At 35.2% G+C, this 22,309-nt stretch overlaps 1 protein-coding gene across 1 annotated transcript; it reads right to left on the reverse strand.

Moving 5' to 3' along the window:
• Positions 1 to 1,248: 1,248 nt before the first annotated feature.
• On the reverse strand, positions 1,249 to 1,821 carry LOC145683226 (kynurenine aminotransferase-like). Its single transcript, XM_081754594.1, has one exon. It carries the CDS (start codon positions 1,819 to 1,821, stop codon positions 1,249 to 1,251), a length of 573 nt encoding a protein of 190 aa, XP_081610720.1.
• Between the last annotated feature and the right edge of the window lie 20,488 nt (positions 1,822 to 22,309).

Consider the following 22,309-nt stretch of genomic DNA (forward strand, 5'->3'; position numbering starts at 1 on the left):
AATCACTATTCTGGTTCTTTATGATTATTATTGAGCCTTAAGAAAACGATAACTCCTCTGCTGCAATTCATCCATTTATTTACATCATGATTCTGGTTGCCCCTGACAACCTTATATCCAAAATCATATTATTTAAAACATATACAAACATATGAACATCTTTCTTTTTATATCGATCTTATGTAATTATATTTAACATATTTCTTTTTCTTCTTCGAATGGCATAATCAGGACTTTTCTTTTTATTCATTTACTTAATAAAAAGAAAAAAAGAATTCTGAATCGTTTACTTTTTACATATCAATCATTCGAGTTTTCGAATGCACCTCGTATGCTTGAAAATTACAATTCATATAATTATACATACATATATATCATATTTAATTTTATAACAATATTATTATCATATTTATTTTAAACTTTATCATCATTTTCATTTATTTATACATTTCAACGACGATAAGGCACATTCGAAATTTAATTTACAAGTTATTTGATTTTAAGTCCTTTTTCGGGTCCATTGATTGCTTGTTACAAGTTAATAATTATTTACTTAGGCATCATGAAGAAGGTTTTGAAAAAGATGAATGTGATATTCATATAATTGTCCTTTGAATACAACATGATGAAATATAAGATGTAGTTAAAGAAAATATAAATAAAGATTGAAATATCGATAATAATCAGGACATAGCATAATAATTGACGTCTTATTAACATCATAATATGAATAATGTGATTGATATAGCATTTTGACAATCATAGAACTCAAGTAAGGTACGAATAACAAACAAACTCATAATGATATTTGAAGCAAAATCAATTGAGTACGGTCACCTCAAACGCCGTAACTCCAATCTAAGTTACATGTCCAACAAATTCCGCTTTCTTTACTTCTACAGTTCTTAGTTTCTTTCGTTGAGAATTTTCGCCGTAGTTCCTGCCATCTGAACAGCGTTTCTGACAAATCGTATTATTTCGGCTGTAATTAAATGGTGTTGTATTATCGGCCAAATCAGGTTCAGTTCTTCTTCGTTTCACTGGAAGTGAAATATCGTGTCTTCTAATCGATCTGTATTTGTCTTTTACATGATATCTACGGTATTCTGTCCTGCCATGATTTCTGTTTCTTCTGTAATTAGACTCGGTTACATTACCGGTACATATGGATTTAACATAACCTTTTACATTGGGATTACACTTTAATTTCACATGAATGTATCGAAGTTGGTCTCGATTAATGTTAGTTCAGTTCAAGTTGTCACTATATTGTACCATTGAAGAATTTTCAAAATTTTGCAACGTCACACCTGGATGACTGAAATTAACGCACTGCATTACGTTCTGCAAAGACACCATCGGACCGTTCACCAACATCATTCTGGTCTTTTTGTTGAATACACAATTCAACACCTCCAATTCAGTTGAACAATCACTACAAGCATTGGTGGGAACGCACGCTTTCTTTCTGAATTTCACAAATATGGGAATCAACTTTCTTCCTGCTATATGTACCATTGTCGTGTACATATCACCAAACGGTTCTATTACCATTACCTCATTTCCAGTATTAATATCATATAGAATATATCGTGAATACAAATGATCAATAGCGTTCATGAGACGAAAATGATCATAACTTCTCGCACATTGATACATACCAAAATCTTCATTATACACAACATCAGTAGGACAATTAAAAACATTTGAACGAAGAGAAAAGCTAGGATAATCTGATCCAATCAGTACGGCAGTACACTTATACGAACATTCATCTAATTTCATCCAAACATTCAAATCAATAATATCATATTTCTTCATCGATGCAAATTTAGGATTTGTAGAACGTTCAGGTTCATTTAACGCGTTCCTGCTGACTGATGATGAGGTTTCTTCAGTAATTATTTGTTTCAATTCTTGCCAGAATTTGCTATATTAGTGTTCGTTGATCCATTCGTTCTCTCCATTGGTTTATTCTTTCCATTCGCTGATCCATCGTTTGGTCTAGTTTTTCGAGTTGTTGGTTCACTTTAGCAAACTGTTCAGCTTGGTCCTGAGCTTGGTCCTTGATCTGTCGGGATAGTTCCTCGCTACATCGAACTTGGTCCTGAGCTTGGTCCTTGATCTGTCGGGATAGTTCCTCACTACACCGAGCTTGGTCCTGAGCCTGTTCCTTGATCTGTCGGGATATTTCTTTTAAGAATTCCAACATGTTATCTGAAGAATTTTTCACTTGATTTTCGATCGTTTCTCTATCAGTGGTACTCATAATGTTTCTACATATAATCCGGCCACTTCGTAAAATAGTATAATTAATATTGGGCTCTCAATACTGATCGCTTTTTACTGTATTTCTAAAACGATACTAATTACTTTTCCACTCTCGGGTTTCCGGCACCATATAAGACGATAAAAATCACTATTCCGGTTCTTTATGATTATTATTGAGCCTTAAGAAAATGATAACTTCTCTGCTGCAATTCATCCATTTATTTACATCATGATTCTGGTTGCCCCTAACAAACTCATATCCAAAATCATATTATTTAAAACATATACAAACATATAAACATCTTTCTTTTTATCGATCTTATATAATTATATTTCACATATATATTTTTCTTCTTCGAATGGCATAATCAGTCTAGTACATATATAAAAATACTCTGCGTCCCAAAAATTTACAAGTAGTAAATATACAACGTATCGTTGAAGCAAGCGACCATGTTTCGCAACCATACAGAACAACAGGCATGATTATCGTTTTATATATTTTAAGCTTCAAATTCCTTGACAGAATTCGCGACGACAAGAGATTTTGAACCAAATAGTAACACGAATTCCCTGCTTTTAGTCGAAATTTAATTTCTTCGAGATTATGGTTTTCGTCTGTTATTACTGATCCCAAATATTTGAAAGTATCCACTTTATCAAAAGTATTATTTAATATTTTAACGTATCCAGAATTTGCTGTATTACGGTCCTGACACAATTTCATGTATTTAGTTTTCTCTGCATTTACTTCTAAACCCATGTCCCTGCAAGCGTTTTATAAGATCTCTACATTTCTTTCTATTGTTCTCCTATCATCACCTATTAAATTTACATCATCAGCATATGCCATTACCTGGTGAATACCATTCAACTCTAGGCCCTGGTTGCTATTTTTGATTTTCCTTATAACGTATTCCAGAACAAAGTTGAATAGCAATGGCGACAACGCATCTCCTTGTTTCAGGCCATTTTCGACGTGAAAGCTCGTGGACAAAAAATTTCCTACCCGGACTTTACTTTGGAATTCATTTAAGCATATCTTAATTAATCTAATTAGCTTTCTCGGTATTCCAAGTTCTGTAAGAGCGTAGTATAATGTTTCTCTCCTAACCGAGTCGTAGGCCCTCCTAAAATCAATAAATAGTTGATGTACCTGTACTTTTTCATAGCCTGAAGAAAACATTTGGAGTGAAAAACAGGTGCGTTGTCTGAAAAATAAAATTAGGCAGCCCTAACATGGGAAAATAATATTCTTCAAAGCACCTAACGATCGCCTTAGCAGTTGAGCTTCTCAAGGCAAATGTAGTACAATAGTGCGTATACAAATCCATGATGACAAGGCTGAAGTGTTTGTGTGATCTTCCAACTAAATGCGGAATGACACTATTTGCGAGTATCACACAGTCTACTATTCATGGTGCTTTACTAATCACAACTCTACCACTAAGCTGAGAAGTTCCCTTTACACTTAAAATAATTATTTGATTTCTGAATAATAACAAGTTTTTGAAGCTTGAGCCATACAGGGGAGTGCATGTAAAGAAATGACGCAGGTCAACTTAGAACGACGAACCCACAATACGTTCTCGGTTGCCTTACCAAGCAACGATCAAAAGAGGTCGTGCGTCCAAGCGAGCATGAACACCACTCGAGATTTTTTTAGTTAACTATGGTATATATGGCCAGCCGGGGAAATCTCGATTTTCACTCGTAACATTGGGACCAGAATCATGGCTAAAAATATCAATGAGTCTTTCCTGCGGAACGAACGCTGAGCGATTTTCTTTCTTTTCTTTTCCATATAAGGGAGTCCTGGGCGATTTGGTTGAAACGCAACGCAGCAACACATAGACAAACATATCAAACTTGTGAGAGAACAGTTCTGTGAACTTTCTTTTATATAGGGGCTGTGGTGGCTTAGTGGTAGAGAGGTCACCTCTGGTGCTTGGGGTCCCGGGTTTGATCCCAGTCCCCGCCCAGTGAACTTTGTGGTGGACAAACACCGTGTGCGTGGGTTTTCTCGGGGTTCTCCCGTTTCCTCAAACTTTCTTCGTTCCACCATTTCATTCATTACTCATCATCACCGTCTCCTTTAGCCTAGCCGGCATATCCGTTGGACGTAAAACTCAAATACTTCATTTTTCTTTCATATACGAGGTTCGTTTAATAAGTTTAAAATAAGAACTGTTTTTCCTGTTTTGGTAGAAAATCATGAGCTTCGGAAACCGGTGACACGGTTTTCTAGTAATATATAAGATTCATTGACTTTTCTTATTATTATACTGTAGTGGAACACATAACATTCGGTATTGACTCAGCATCTTAAAGAAATACTTAATCAGAATCTACAATTGAAATATTTCAGCTTATTTGCTGATCAAATATTATAGAGGTGGAAAGCGATCCCTCTGGTTATGGCCAGTTATGGATCCCAGCCACAGGAAATGTAAATTTTTAGTTCATTCCCAGCATCTCAAGGAAGTCGTTTATTTGACCTACCGTTTCCCCTGGGCCGGATTAAGGGTGACCTAGACTGGCTATAGCCCTGTGCCTCCAGGTAAACAGGGGCCTCCACTTTGATGAAAATGTCAAGTAGTTGTCTAAAAAGAATCTAAGATAAAATATGACCAAAAATATAAAACATATTCCCTTAACTTTCCTACTGTACTTTGAAAGAAATGTATTAAGCGGAGTCACCAGGAGGTGCATATTTTTCTAGCCCCGGGCCTCCAGATGGGTTAATCCGGTCCTGCGTTTCGCATTCTCCAATAATTCCCAATCACCGCCTTTGATTCTAAAGTTATTTGTGCACACAAACACACACACACACACGTAAGCTAAACGAGACAAAGAATGAATAATTGCCTACTTATAATCAATAGCCTGCATTGTTGCATGCTTCAGCATTAGCCTTCGTGTTTGTGTGGACATAACGATATTGAACACTCTCAACGCAGGAAGTAAAATAGTTGTAATGTGCTGGCTCACTAACATCATCAATGTGACTTGGTGTAGAAGGGTGACAACATTTCACGCATGATTTGTCCAAAACTCTGAAAGGAAAGGGAAAAATGAGTAGATTCTTGAGATATTGTTTCAATTTCTTGGGTAACAACTGGCGTGCATGTGTTACTGCATTGCTTTTTGTAATTGGTGTTATTCTGATATCTATTATTCGGTCAGTAGATAGTTTCACAAACTTTGACGTAACTGGTTGGAATTTCGTTGTTCAGTCATGTGCTGGTTATCTATTTATACTAGTGTCGCCATTATTTGAGAAAACAATGACAAAAATTAAGAAAATATTTTTACTGATGGGAGAGAAAAAGTTAACAAACTTATTACTTATAGAAGCATTTTTCATTGCTGCAAAAGACGAAATACCTCTGATTATCCTTGTGTGCTTGATAGTATTGATAGGAATAATTACAACTGTTTGCAATTATACTGCAAGGAAAGAAACAAGTAATACATTCAACCATATATGTATTTTGATAACATATGTAGCATCATTCCTAGACATGTTTTACATAATATCTCCATTTGTTCTTGTTAGTCGTCGACTAGAAAGGCGATTTAAAGATTTGATATTTAAAGGAGATCAAATTCCCTGTACAGTAGTTTATAATCGAAACAGGAACTATTCAGAGCATGGTTTCTCAACCTGTCGCAACGAAAGTAGTAGTAGTGAACTCCTAAATACTCCTTGTGTTAGTGGTATTCAGCAAGAAAGTCAAAGGTCAAAAAACGCAAGTAGCATGAACGAATCTGGTCGTCCGGGTACCAGCTCGATGATGCGTGACCACGATAACGGTAATAGTTTGCAAGAGCAACGAATTCCAGGTACTAGTATTGACTCTGAGAGGTTAAGAAGTAACTCGGGAAACAATGCTGATATTCAGCAAGTACAAGGAAGAAGTAATGTAGGTAGTATGACCGTATCTGAAACAGTGGAAGATGACATGACAAATAGAGTAAATAATAGCAGATGCATCAATAATACTGATCCTAATCGAAATGAAAACCACGATTCAAGTTCTGAACACAGTGATTCTATTTATTCCATCGCTGTCGCTTTATCTGAACACAGTGATTCTAATTACTCCAGCGCCGTCGCTTTATCTGAACACAATGATTCTAATTATTCCAGCGCCGTCGCTTTATCTGAACACAGTGATTCTAATTATTCCAGCGCCGTCGCTTTATCTGAACACAATGATTCTATTTATTCCAGCGCTGTCGCTTTATCTGAACACAATGATTCTATTTATTCCAGCGCCGTCGCTTTATCTGAACACAATGATTCTAATTATTCCAGCGCCGTCGCTTTATCTGAACATAATGATTCTATTTATTCCAGCGCTGTCGCTTTATCTGAACACAGTGATTCTAATTATTCCAGCGCCGTCGCTTTATCTGAACACAATAATTCTATTTATTCCAACGCCGTCGCTTTATCTGAACACAGTGATTCTATTTATTCCAGCGCCATCGCTTTATCTGAACACAGTGATTCTATTTATTCCAGCGCCGTCGCTTTATCTGAACACAGTGATTCTATTTATTTAAATGTCACCTGTTTTCTTGAAAGTGAAGCTGAAGAAATAGCAAACTGTAAGACTTTGTACATTAATTTGTTTGAAATAGTAGCACAAGTGAACTCTTCGTTAGGACAATGTTTGGTAATATCTTTCGCTTATAATTTTATTAAAATTGTTGGTTCTCTTTTCTATGTTGTATACGTTTGGTTTGCGAGAAAAGAAATTGAAGATATTATTTGCTATATCATTCAACAATTGGTTACAGTTCTCGTAAGCATTGGTATATTTTGCATTGTGATATATCAGTGTCAAAGAATTGAGCGAAAAGTAAGTATGTAATATGTATATAGGTATTCAGTAGGTATACAGTCCTGTACTGATTAACTCATTGTTTTTTAAATATAATTTCTTATTGTTATCCATCAGGTAGACTTAGTTTCTTTATTATTTGTTCTTACAGCATTTTTACTTATACGTTAAGGTTGGCACAGCCGAAGCAAATAAATCCATAAACTAGAATGTTATGCTTGATTAATGCAGGGTTGTATACCTACTTTTAGGTTACCCTGTATATATAAAATATTTTAATTTAGTATTAAAACAACACTAAAATACTTTAAAGGTACTCAAAGTTATGAATTAAATATTCTTTTGAATAGCATTTTACAACAAACATTAAATTATAGAAGCCGAACTACCGGGTCGCATGCTATGAAACAATCACTAAGTTTTCCTATAGCTCAAAATATCACACTTTATGCTTTAACTAGTCTGCTAAAATAAAAGTTCGAAATTTGATAGCCAATAACTCAGAAACTAATGATCTCCACTTGACTAAATTTAAAATGTCAGTAGCCTAATATGCATAAAACGCTTTGGTGTTCATGCCTTTCGTTCTCGAATTATTGGCAATCAAATTTCTGGTTTGGACTCAAACAAATCCAAATCTTAATTGCACTGACAATATTTCAATAATCAAAGATCCGCACACCACGTGTATGCAAGTTCATAAAAGTCAAATTTCGGCAAAGTGGTATGAATAATTCTTAATTAATTAAATTCGTATGATTTTAATACGAATAAGCTCAATTTAAGTACCGTACATTCGTACTAATACAAATACTTTTACAGAGAAACAATAATATAGAGTAGTGGTTCTCAATCTGGGAGGCGCAACCTATGATAGAAATAAAATGTGAAATTATGAATAAAGCACAATTTGTAATGAACATCTACCCTTCAGCTTTAACAAACTTTGAAACGCTACATGTTTGACATTTTTTCCTTTCCCTATTTAAGACTTCTACTCTCGGAAAACAACATAATTATACAATTCTTTTTTTTACAAAATTATAAAAAAATGAGTACAAAATGCTATTTCAGTGTATGAGATGCAGTTTAAAATCTTATCAAGAAAGTGGAAAGAAAAACTAAATGTGATAGTTGCCATTGCTTTTAATATACAAGTTTCTTCATTCAGTGATAAGTTAGATTTAGCATACCTAAGATCACTTCCCACTTAAAAACGGTTGCGATACTTTGATTTTATTGTGGTCAACGTAGAAAATCCTGATTCACAGAGGTAAGTTGTCGAAAACTGAACAAGAACTTTTAAAGCTTCTTTTGCTACTCTTTTCTAAACAGGCAGGAAACAAACCCAAAGTTCTTGCAAAGTAGTTGACTGAAACAGTTTTCCGCACCTAAATTGTACTTCTATTCAATTGCTTCCTCCTGAATTTCATGTCCAACTAAATTTACATCAATGGTAAAATATGTTCTTCTTCACCAGGTAATTTGCACTGCCAATTTTCTTCACACGAATCAGGAAAATATCGCTTAATTCATCACAGACAGAGTCAAAACTTCAGTTGATATTCTCTCTCCACAGGAACTCTAAACTTAAAATCAAGTCAGCTCTTTTACTGTTTTGACTCCCACCAAGAGTCACCCAGCTTTAAGCTTTTATTAAAACAAATCCATGTTTAAAAAAAAAAAAAAAAAACGGGACATCACTACCTCGTAGATTAATCGGAAGCATGTGAAGAAGAGGCGTCATTACCACCTAAAGAGGTCTGAAACATTTGAAGAAGGAGGATCGCTAGAAATCACGAGGGGTAATTAAGAATTTCAATCTGTTGCAGAGACGTTAGATAAATTGTCTTGATATCAAATCAAAATATATTCCGATTGTTTAACTCGTTCAATAAAAAATAACGTTAGAATTAGGTATACATTTTTTCTATTCACTGTGCTTAATACTTTTTTTAATAAAGTAGTTAAATAAATTTTCCGTTTTGTAGGTTAACGAAGTTTCAAGTGAGGTTTACAAAAGTTTAAATAGAACTCAGAAGCCAGAGGTCAAGGAACAGGTAATATTCTTTTTATTGTTTTAGCAGAAGTTAGATACAACCGAGAAACGATCAGAGATCAGAGTGTAACTAGTATGGATCCAACTATGTTCCATTTGACCATCAAACAATCAGTGTTGACTTTGGAATCACATGATATAAGTCATTGACCCCAATCATGTGGTGTAACATCATAGGATCATGTGACCTCCGGTCATTGATCTTGGTTGCTTGATATGACGTCATGCGATAATGTTACATAGCCGAAACTGTAACACAAATACATAATCTTAAAATATATATACTGCTTTGGTCAGTTGGAGTTATAATCAATAGTGATATATCTTTATGATTCTTTTGAATGTGTGTCACCACGGAGACCTAGCTCCTTCCTCTGGTTGGTTAAAAAGTTGTAAAAAGTTTGAAAATTTTGGGGTTTAAGTTACTTGTTCTCTAAGATGGGTATTTTGGCCATATAAATGGGTAACTCACTCTCTTTCATGACTATAATGATCAATTACGTGCCACTATGTTACATTTGAATGGATGTAGGTGGATCAATGTTGTACCTCTAATCTTTCAAAATGGGTGCTTATGGTCTTATGGTTACGTCAGGGTGTATATTATTGAATGGAGGAATACGTCACTGTCTTTCATGGATATTGAGGATCATAAATCCTTTGATTGTTATTTGAAGGCGCATGATCTAGTGAGTGGGTAACCTTAAGATTGATCGCCTTCAATCCTGACACAAGAGTACGCACACCAGGGGTAAAAGTGGATCTGAAAAAGTAGGGGGACGGTAGGTAGCGGCATGAAGTCACGCCGTTCCCCCTGCCTATCTTAGCCCATTGTAACTTTTAGGAACTGTGGATGCTGTACATATTTCTTTGAGGTGGGAGGACGGTGCTCTCCCGCGTTTCCCCTCACTTTTACCCCTGACGCACACACAAAAAGGAAGAGAGATAAATCGCTCTGATTGGTAGTTTGAACCACATGACATAAAAGGTGACGATTCCCAACATTTTAGGAAAGGAATTCATTAGCCGGGGTGGAAAATCTAGTTTTAAAATATACAAATTATATCCTATAGTCATGAGACTCCACTTAGTATTTTTAAAGGAAGAAAAACTACTACAGCACACGTTCCTCAAATTTGGTTCCTGAATTTTTGGAGGAATGCATGAGCCCGGGTGATGTCTAATTTTAAGATACACAAATTATACGATCATAAGATTTAACGTAATACGTTTAAAGCAAAGAAAAACTACTAAGACACACGTTTCTCATATTTGGTTCTTAACTTTTGAGAGGAGTGTGTGAAGCTGGGTGCGGTGCCTAGTTTTTAGATACACAAACTGTATAATATTACCATAAGACTCCAAGCAACACGGTTAAAGGAAGTAAAAGCTCCTCAGAAATTTGTTCCCCAAATTTAGCTCCTAAAGTTTGGAAGTGGTGGATTGGCCCGGGTGCTGTATGTCAAATTGTCTTAAGGTATCATCTAACAATGGATCATTCCGATTTGGTGAATTTAATTGCTGAAAATGATTGCTAGCACTGGATTCAGCACCAAAAGAGACAGAAATAGAGGGTGTTTAGGGACAGACCGTATACAGGGTGGGAGATAAGTGAGTGCAAAGTACTAAGATAGAACGTAGAAAATGTCTAGAAATACCATGTTACTTTTGAAACGAGTAGAAGGATTGAGATCAAATGTTGAACATGAGAAATGCTTGTACAGCTCCACTAAATAGACGTAATGGTGAATCATGGGATACACCTGAAAAGCCGCCATATTGAAATTAGTGCAAGAAGAATATGTGGGAAAGAGGCCATGTGACATATGGCTCTTGACGCACACCGTCTATTGAAATCAATAGTGGCCAATAGAGTTGCAACTGTTATGGATCTTAAGAATGATTGTGTGGTTGATACAAAAAAGGAAACAACAGTGGGAACATTTGAAAATGATAAAATCGGGCACGTCACAGCTGTCTCCGGTATTGAAATTGAAACAGTAGTCGACAGTGTCATGAATGCGCCAGGTACTGTTTGAAAATATCCAATTTTGTAGAAAGCATATCTAATCAGAGCTTAGAACTTTGGTGCTGTAAACTGGAAGCGGGTGAGTGATTGCAAGTTAATGAAGTTGTCTCGTTGTATTTTGAAGTCAGATGACAGAAAAGCGATAGCTGTTATACATTTTACGAAATTCTTATACGGATGGAAGAAGAACACATCCAACGGCTGTATGAGTGACGTGCAACCATCAGGAATAAGGAGTCGGGTAAGTCCTACGTTGTCCGGTTTCTAAACCAACTCTTCATCTTTGTTAGTTCTCCATAAATTAGCAAGGAGCAGCAGTTTTATCTGCTCTACGGATGGCCAGAAAACGTCAGTTATGAGCTTTTTCAGGTTGTCGCTGGTCATATTTGCACTTTTACCAGCATATGAACAAATATTGGGTGGATCAGGTGGTTTATTGGCTGGAAAGTGGCCTCATTCACGTTTGTGGTTGTTCCTCATTTACGTCACCTTTACGACAGTATTTCTACATTGACATAGCGTGGAACGCCTCCTGTTACAGAGGTTTCAAACTGTAAGGCCACTATTGATTTCAATAGACGGTGTGCGTCAAAAGCCATATGTCACATGGACTCTTTCTCGTAAATTCTTCTTGCGCTAGTTTCAACATGGCGGCTTTTCAGACGTCTCCCATGATTCACACTACGCCTATTCAGTGGAGCTCTACAGGCATTCCTCACATCCAACATTTAACCTCAATCCCTCTACTCGTTTCAAAATTAACATAGCATTTCTAAACATTTTCCACGTTTTATCTTCCGAAATTTGCCCTCAATTATCTCCCACCCCGTACACGGTTTGCCATTAAACACCCCCTGTTTCTCTGTTTCGTTTGTTGCTGAATCCAGTGCTAGAATTCATTTTCAGCAATTAAATTCACCTGGTCCCTTGTAAGATGTGTTTACCTTTATCTTAAGAGAAAAAGCAGCTATTTCATCACAGTATAAATTACTCACCTATAGACAGTGATGAAAATTTTCCGGAAAATTTTGAAACGGAAAATTTTCCGATTGATAATAACATACTCCACTTATTCCTACATCGTTGTTTAGCCGTGATGTGAGGTGGAAAATTTTCTTCTATATTTTCCCGGAAAACTTTCCGTTCTTAACAAATATCAGTGATCAAGTAACAATTTCTCAGTATTTATAAAATTGATTGAATTCATGTATAGAAATGTTACAAAGCGAAAGATCGTTTAAAGAATCTGAAAATTTTCATGGCTCAGACAATTTTCAGTACTTTGTAGGAACAAGTGAAACAATTTTTCATGAATCAAAATTTGTCTGTCCTGTATAGAGATGAAAATTTTCTGGAAAATTTTCCGATTCATAAAAACATACTCCACTTATTCCCACATCGTTGTTTAGCCGTGATGTGAGATGGAAAATTTTCTTCTATATTTTCCCGGAAAACTTTCCGTTCTTAACAAATATCAGTGATCAAGTAACAATTTCTCAGTATTTATAAAATTGATTGAAATCATGTATAGAAATGATAAAAAGTGAAAGATCGTTTAAAGAATCTGAAAATTTTCATGGCTCAGACAATGTTCAGTACTTTGTAGGAACAAGTTAAACAATTTTTCATGAATCGAAGTATTTTCTCTCTTGTATGGAAAAATTGAAGAACTTTATATGAGTCGGAAAATTTTCATCATTTTGAAGCAAAAAGTAAAGGAAGTTTTTGTGAATTGGAAAGTTTTATTGCTCTGTAGAAACAAGTGAAAGGAATTTTCATAGATCGGAAAATTTTCATCACGATGTACAAATGAAAAGTTTTTCATAATTCGGATAATTTTGGATATTGTGTATAGTGATTTTTGGTGGAAAATTTCCCACTATATTTAACTGCACATTCAGCTATAAAATTCAATTCCTGTAGAGGAAAGTTAGACAGCAACAAATTATCATTTTTCCAGTTAGCTTTCGGAAACCAGAAAAGTTTCTAATATTTCAAGTAGGGAAGTAAAAATATACAGTGTTTTTCTCTCTCTCTTTCTTTCTTTCTTTCTTTCTTTCTTTCTTTCTTTCATTCTTTCTTTCTTTCTTTCTTTCTCTCTGTCTGTCTGTCTGTCTGTCTCTCTCTCTCTCTCTCTCTCTCTCTCTCTCTCTCTCTCTCTCTCTCTCTCTGTGTGTGTGTGTGTGTAAAGTGCAGGGAACATACATGGAGTTCGTAGAGAACAAATATCCCATTCCAATATTTAAAATGTAACAAAAAATTGAAAAGAACCTTTGTGAATTTATCAATTTCAGAAACAGAAAATTCCACTATTTCCTCACATGTAGGACTGCCTATGCAATGAAATAACTACATAAAAGTTCCTTATGAAGATTATTTTTGTAACAGAAATTAAGAAAAATGATTTTATTGTTTTTAACACCCGTAAATCATAATTTCAATATTGGAATTTTGTATAATCAACATCTTAGAGCAAATACTTGTATTGTAAAACTTCATTATTATGTATAAAAATGTATTAGAAATAATGGCGATTCGATAGAACAAGTACATATATATAAAAAAGAAATATGTTTTTTATTTTGTAAATTAAAATGAAATTACTTGTTGGTTTTAGAACGCAGCGCTAATAGTGCAGCTTTTTACGTTTCTTTTATTATTTTGTTGGAAGAACAACTACACAAATCAGCTTCCTTATTTATATTTCACTTTCTCTTCTGAATGAATATATGAATAAATAAATGTTTATTTCCAGAAAATGGTCAGTATTTGTTTTCATGAGTTACTTAAACTCGAATTTTGGCTAGTCAAAAATTTACAGTAGGCACTTTATATTATATCTACTTATTTATAAATGTTGCAGTATGTAAATCTATAAAAGTAGTAAAGCTATGAGAAAACCGTCTTATGCGTATTAAACTGACGAAATCTAATATTGTAAGATCAAAGGTGGATTCTGAGGGAAGAACGCATTGAAGTTTTTGAAACATTCTTGAAATGAATAATCGTTAGATTTTCACTTCATAAAATTTTTAAGACAATATTAATTATCAATAAATTTGACGGCCAAACAACGATGTAGGAATAAGTGGAGTATGTTTTTATGAATAGGAAAATATTCATCACTTTTAATAAATTGAAATTTTAAATAATAGAATGGGATATTTGTACTCTACGAACTCGATGTATGTTCTCTGCACATTGCATACACACACAGAGAGAGAGAGAGAGAGAGAGAGAGAGAGAGAGAGGAGTTGAATCGAGTTGATTTTGAGTTTAACGTCCCTTTCAGCAGTGAGACTATATAAGACGGGACCAACTGATTAACGTGGAATCCGAACTACATGAGCTCCGGCTGGAAATCGAAGCCAGGTCTTCCATGCCAAAGGCGCGTATGCTAACCACTTAACAACGAAGGAGCTCGCAGAGGAAGAGAGAGAGAGAAACACTGTGTAAAATTTTACTTCCCAACTTGAAATATTAGAAAAATTTCCGGTTCCCAAAAACTAATTGGAAAATTATAATTTGTTGCTGACTAACTTTCCTCTCTGAAATTCAATTTTGTAGCTCTATGTGCAGTTAAATATAATGGAAAATTTTCCACCTAATATCACTATACATAATATCCAAAATTATCCGGCTTACGAAAAGTTTTTTCCACTTGTTTCTACATCGTGATGAAAATTTTTCCGATCTATGAAAATTCCTTTCACTTGTTTCTACAGAGCAATAAAACTTTCCGATTCACAAATAGTTGTTTTACTTTTTGCTTGAGAATGATGAAAATTTTCCGACTCATAAAAAGTTCTTCAATTTTTCCATATAAGACAGAAAATATTTCGATTCATGAAAAATGGTTTAACTTGTTCCTACATAGTACTGAAAATTGTCTGAGCCATGAATATTTTCAGATTCTTTAAACGATCTTTCAATTTTTAACATTTCTATACATGAATTCAACCAATTTTATGATTGCTGAGGAATTGTTAATTGATTAGTGATTTTTTTAGAACGGAAAATTTTCCGGAAAAATAAAGCGGAAAATTTTCCACCTCACATCACTACCTATAGATTTCATATTCAAATTCAAGGAGGAATCTAAATAACAAGAGGATCCATGACACATACGAAAACATCATCTTCATCTGAATTTCAAAGTTTAATTTGTACTTCAATCACAATAACGCTGACGTCACACGCTAGAACCACAAAAGCACCACTTCTCATTCGCTGCTTTTCAGTACATACCCCCTCTTTGCAAACTACACAACGTAACATTGTGTGAGGACTATTCATCTTGTGACGTGAAAATGTATGATCTGATTCATGTGATTGCAAACAACCAATCATGGTGATTTACTTGTGTTATGGAACCTGAGCCATGTGACTAAAATAACCAATTAGAACTATGAGTCATATCATAACTGTTCTTCAATATCTATGGTTTCAACCGTGCAACTTTAATCAGAGTGATTTAGAACGATTTGTCTGTGTTTGTTTGTTTGTGTGCTTCTACATCAGGATTGATCCTAAAAGAGTAAATGTGACCAATCTTAAAAGACAAGGAGTGTAAGATTGGCCCACCCACTGATTATGTGACTTGATATAACCAATCAGAGAGTTTATAATCCTTAATAGCTATTAAAAGAGATTCCGGTATTCCTCCATGCAACAATAAACGTCCTATGTAACCATAAGCAGAGAGGTATCCATCTTAAAACATGAGGGACAAAAGCTTGCTCTATCTTATACCCACTAAAAGGAATCATGGGGGTCCATAACTGGTCGTTAATAGGCATTAAAGAGTGATATATATCTTTATAGGAATAAAACAACAACCATCATAGAGGGAAAGTAACGTCTAAAATCGCAAAATTTTCACTTTTTAGTCATTTTTACCGATTCAAGGGAAGAAGCTAGAATGTTCAAATGTACATGAGCTTGTATCGTCATACCACGTGCTGAAAACCATTAATCCGCAGGTCATATTACCCCATGGAGTCATACCACGTGGTCAAGGATATCAATCCGCAGGTCATAAATAGAGGGTCCCGTCTTACTGTTTAAAGTTGATATTGTTGGGTATTCCGTAAAAATAATGCCATGTTTCAAGGTTGCAGTATAAAGATCTTCCCTATTTGGAAAGCTAATAAATTTGAAACCAAAGGCTTTACAGCAAAACTTTCTTCTGGAAAGTGAGTAGAATGTTGCTTCAAATCAAAACGTTCTGAACAAAACATCACTCAAGTGGTAGGCTCTATTATTTATACAAAGCGCAAAACTGATTCAAAATGTGTGTTGCATTGATTCCGTCTTCCCGCATTTTTTGTATTCCATAATAACTAAAAAGGAACGATGTTCTGCTGATCACGCCTTGAAGTACACTGAAAAGGGAATGCAGCAGGTTTCGACAACAAGCTTCTCACCATTGTACACGCTTTCTACCCGAAATTATCCCATTCCAAATTTAGTAAGTTATTTATTGCGCTAAAATCTCAAATCGCCCGATTTGAGAGAGGTATAGTTTCAAGTGGGGAGCGTGTTTTCGAACAATGTCGTAGTACCCTTTTCGACTGTATACTATAACGTAGTCGGGAGAACACCTTGTCTTTTCTGCTAACGCAAGGTTTCAGAAATAATGACGGGTTGTCGGTAGCAACGGAACGTACATTTTTCACCAGTTGTATCAGCAATAGTGGTGACCATTTGAGTGATGTTTTGCTTAAAGCAAGTTGGTTTTAAACACCATGCTATATGTACTTTTCAGATAAAGAAAAACACTAGTTGAATGCTCTCTAGTTTCAAATGTATTAGCTTCCAAACTAGAGGGATCTTTCTGTTGCACACATTTGTTTCTTATTACAGTGAGACTTGTCGGTTATAAGAAAATTAGCCAATTTATACAGGTAATCAACTTACAGAAACAAATGTATTTTGAGATATAATACATTATAGATTATAACATATGCAGCTCCAATGCAGTTATTAATTATTACCTACATGTGACTCTCATTTTAGAAATAATATATAGTACAATTCTTGTTCTAAATCTCAAAATTACCTTTTAATCCACTATAACTCTTATAATGTGTCTGTGGAATTTTTGAAAAATCTGAATTGACAGCTATGTAACTTATGAATTCACGACTTTTACATACACAGTGAACATCAGTAGCGTAGCGTGATATTCCGAAAGGGGGATGCCAAAGTTAGTCATTTCTGCGATATAGTACTACTGCAAGCAGCAATACATAGCTATTCCGAATGGAAATATAGGGTTATACAAAATTTAGGAGGAAGTCCCCCTAATTGGAGGTCTAGTGGGGCATAGAGAAGCGAATGCGTAGATTACGTTAGAATTTAATAACCAATTGTCTCAGCTCCTTCTTGCCACTACCATTGTGACGAGAAAACTAGGCTCCACTTTTGTATGAACATTGTCCAGTATCGTTCCCTTCATTTCTTTCTCGTTGGCGGCTTTTTTCTCCACATACCACACGTCAATCTCGTTCTTTCCATATATATATATATATATATATATATATATATATATATATATATATATATATATCGCCCCTAGAAATTTGTCATCTTGGGTCCGGAACTCAGACGCCCGTTCGTGAATATGGGCCTGAGTGTATATATCATTTGAAGATGTAAATACAAAGCACTTAAACCAACTCTGGGGGCCTGTTTCTGTATCCAGATACTGAAGTCAAGGGCGCAAATCTGTCTTCAACGTTCGTGGGATGGGTAAGACTGTTCCCATAATCCTTTCCTTTTTTAACGATGTTCAAAATATTTATGAAGTTGAAAAAATGCTGTGGAGGATTAGGGGAGCAGAGTTGTCTATAACATCGGCAGGAGGGCACATTTTAAGGCTTATTGTGGGGGAGGGGAGAAGAGACTCATATTACAGTAGATGAATCAGATTTCTGAGGTAAACCTGTTGTACTCGTATATTATATATCAAATGATGTAGATGAAATAGTGGTATATATCATTATTACAACTCAGTGCCGTGAGCACATTCTGAAATTTGAATATATGTATAATAATAATTGTCATGTTTCTACTTACGCATCCACAATGATCCACATTAAAATTTTAGGACATTTGTTTTATAACAATACAAATAATGACTTCCCCAAAACTATGATAGAAAATTAATCAGGCCTATATTTGGCGCAACAATACTCTTATCTGAGCAAAATTATGATTACCATAATAGCATTATAGGAATTGTTACAGGAATTAAACAAATAGTTGAAAATAGACTACTAATAATTAATGACAATGAAATATTAAAGAATACGATTCTTTTTTAAAAATGAAACAAGTCAAAGGACATCAGTTTCCTTTGTGGCAGTCGGATAGAAATCATCATCATCACAATCTCAAATCGGATTATTGGGGGAGGGGGTGGACAAGATTGTAGGGAACATGTTCCCCTTATGTCCCCGAGATTTGTGCCAGTCTCTGAAGGGCTCTGGCACAATCTTTGCGAGTGACGGGGAGTGGTGGCTCTCTTGTCCTACCAGATCAGTGACAGTAATTCTACAGAATGCTTTAATTTATGCCTGTGTCTGTGAGCTCCTTTACGATGAAGATTACAATTACGATGCATTTAGTTACGATTAAGGCATAACTATTTTAATACTATTATTTACATAACCGGCATGCTTCAAAAATGCGTTAAACTAACCATTTCCGTTTTGTTCTATATCCTTTATATTAGGGCTCGTACGTTCTGTTCAGAAACTATAGCTTAGTTCAAAATATATACAGTTGGAAATACTTGAATATGCCAGCGTATATCTAAAGGAAATGTAGGGTTGCAAGGGATAAGGAGGAGTGAGAAGGGAAGTATTGCGCATGCGCATTCAACAGAAAGCAGACGAAAACTCCGATGCTTTCAGAAGGCCTGGAAGCCCGAGGAAAATAGCATACGACAGGAGGAAAAACAGAAAATGTGCATCTGAGCGACGCGCATGTGTAGGTTCCTCTTGTCAAAGTAAGTCGAGAGAGCGCGCCAGAAGATTGCAGTGGAAATAATTGTGATAATTACAAGCAAACAATTTATATATAATGAAATACGTACCTTTTCTTATTAACAGGGAATGCCGGGCGTACCGGCGTTCCCTTACGCTACGCCGCTGGTGAACATCAGACAACAAATTAATATTGTCAATCGCAGTTTAGTTGTACCAGGAGATTTACTAACATATATCCATTTACTACGGCTAATCGGAAGGTTTCAAGTGACCCTAATCAGTACTGGTCAACAATCATGATTAGAGATTGTCTTTTCTGAAGCGAAGCTTTGTAATCAAATATAGTAGTTGCTTACTTGGTTCCAGTTTCAATTTCAAAATGACATACCTTTAATTATTTAATCTTTCAGTCAATTGAGCCACTAGGAAGTGTATTGATAAAGGAACCAATTCTGGATGGAAGCAAAATTGTGTGATAAATTAAGTTCTATATTGAAATTAAAAATATCAGCTATATGCAAAATCTTAATTACACTAAAATTACTATTCGTTATGACAAAAGGTTCGAACAAAAGATTAGACAGGAATTGATAAAATTCTCAGAAATCCAACGTACGAAAACGTTCTGAAACACAAATCATAACCGAGAGCCGCGGTGACTCAGTTGGCAATTCATCGAAGGACGTCCAAAGGTGGAGACATGCTTTCAACCTACTCTCGTGCTACAAGAACAAATGATTAACGCTTGTGTGCATTACAAGAGATTTCTATAGCGTGGATTGTTGTTATTGGACAGACATGCTTTCAATTCGTAAAAATATCGTGAAATTTGAATTAGATTGATATATGCGTTATACAAAACCTAGTCCAAGTGATATTCATATTGGGTTATCTAAGAATTTCAGTGACGTTATAAATCAAGCAGTCGCTTTACAGCTGCACAATGAGGACTTCACTTTGCACATAGTATTTGAAAATGGCATTGTAATTAATGAAGTATTGACTCAGTTGCCTGAAACTGTTCCCTATATTCATTCAAATGCGGTCCGCAGTACTGATCGTATATCGAATGACGAACTCAATTACATGAAAGTTCGAATATGCGATTTGCCTCTGGAAGTAGACAACATTTTTCTTCATGATGTGTTGAGTGAATATGGTGAAATCAAGCAAATTATTAACTTAAAGTGTAGTGCTACTTATAAATATGCCATTTTAAATAGGATTTTTTTCTGTTTATATGATTCTGATAAAAACGACTCCCTTCAATCTTAAAGTGGTATCTTATTCTGCATACGTTGATTATTTACATAAAATAAAAGTGTTTCCGATATCTAGAAACTCATCGTATGATCTCTTAGTGTACAGTACCAACCCATGCTTCAGCTCTACCAGGTTCTAGATTGTGTGAATTAAAAATGACAAATTTTTACACTGGCGGATTACAGATAGAACGTAAAGTAGTGATACCATACTTTAAGGTATACTTCTAACCAGGTTCCTTCCTCTACATCCACCAGTCGTGACTCTAATCGTACCCTAACTACAATCGCCAACCTTAATATTTTTCTGCTCTCAAATGGCCTTTATATGAAGAGCCCTCTCAACAACCTCTGCTGTCTGCTTCGATTCCAGACCCCTTAGTGCATAAATCAGATACTGAAACGAAGAATGTCTTACCACTTAATGAAGGTACATATACCGTGTCACTACAAAATAAGAAGACTTAAAAATCTACTTCGGTTCTCTTGCTATTAATGATACTTCCCCTCGTTCCAATAAAGAACCAAAGTTGACTTCTTTCCAACTATCCCGTCGACCTTAAAAACAGAAGAAGAAAGCATTATTCAAGCACAGTCGTACACTTATAGACAATGGAAGTTAACTCGAGTGAGTGACTCAGAATAACGATCTTGAAACCTGCTCAGAATGACATGAGTTCCAGTCAGGCCACTAACCTGAAGTGCAAGCAATGAAGTAGTCTGTCATATAATAAGATTTGGTATTCTTTCTTCTTCCTTTTGTGAGTGTGTGTTAGAAGTGTTTAGCGAATATCCTTTTGTTTACAAACATGGAATTCACTTCTGTGAAGCAGTGTTTTCTTTCTGTCTTGTATTTAGTATTATTGATTTCTCTGTCATGTCGATTTGGAGGAGGTTCGCCTCAATAATGTAAATTACGATACGTTTTACTTCTGCTCCCATCCACTATGAGGTCCCACAGTTCAATCCTGCTGTGATGCCAGATCGTTCCCTTTTCAAACAAACGCAATAATATTTTGTTCTTTGAAAACTAATGGGATAAAATCTGACCACTATGAACAGAAACTTAACCTATTTATTCAACAACATAATTTTGATTACATTTTATTACAAGAAGCCATTTTTCTCTGAATTCAGTTTTCTTCCCACATACAGTACTATTGTACATCTGAGCACCAATGCACATGGAACTACGATTCTACTAATCAATGCTGAAAAACGGCATTGATTACTCTCAAGTGAAACGAATATTATCGGGAGTGGAAAAGTGTACAGTATACACTGATAGTATCTATGTTTTAAATTTGTATGCTACATCAGGCAAAAACAAACGAGCTGACAGAAAACATTTTATAATGAAGATAAATTGTCCTTACTACCGGCGGATTCTAGTTGCACTTTTGTTGGTGTTGATGTATACACATTGGAAGATCAACGAGACAGACCTCCCACTTCCATCCTATCATAGCATTTACAATTTTGTGAACTCTTTATGTCTTCGTGACCTGTCATGATTCCATTGTCAGTTTCCTTAATTCACAAACAAAAATTCAGAAATGCAATCTCAACTTCATAGATATAAACTACGAAAATGCAAATGCACATACAAGGTCACCGAAATCGATATTCTTGTTACAGCGTTTAGTGATCATGCTGTCCCTTATTGTATCTTAACATTTCAGACATATGTTAAACCAACATATGGATCAAGCAATTGGCAATTAAATACTACACTTTTACAACATAGTGATATGCCTACAGAATTTCATATGCATTGAGCAAAATCAGAGAAAACATTTTTCCGACACGGTTTTATGATGGAATCTTTATGTCAAACCAAA

Source organism: Thermobia domestica, chromosome 4 (genome assembly GCF_964235325.1).
Source record: "Thermobia domestica chromosome 4, izTheDome1.hap1.1, whole genome shotgun sequence".
Classification (NCBI taxonomy): domain Eukaryota; kingdom Metazoa; phylum Arthropoda; class Insecta; order Zygentoma; family Lepismatidae; genus Thermobia; species Thermobia domestica.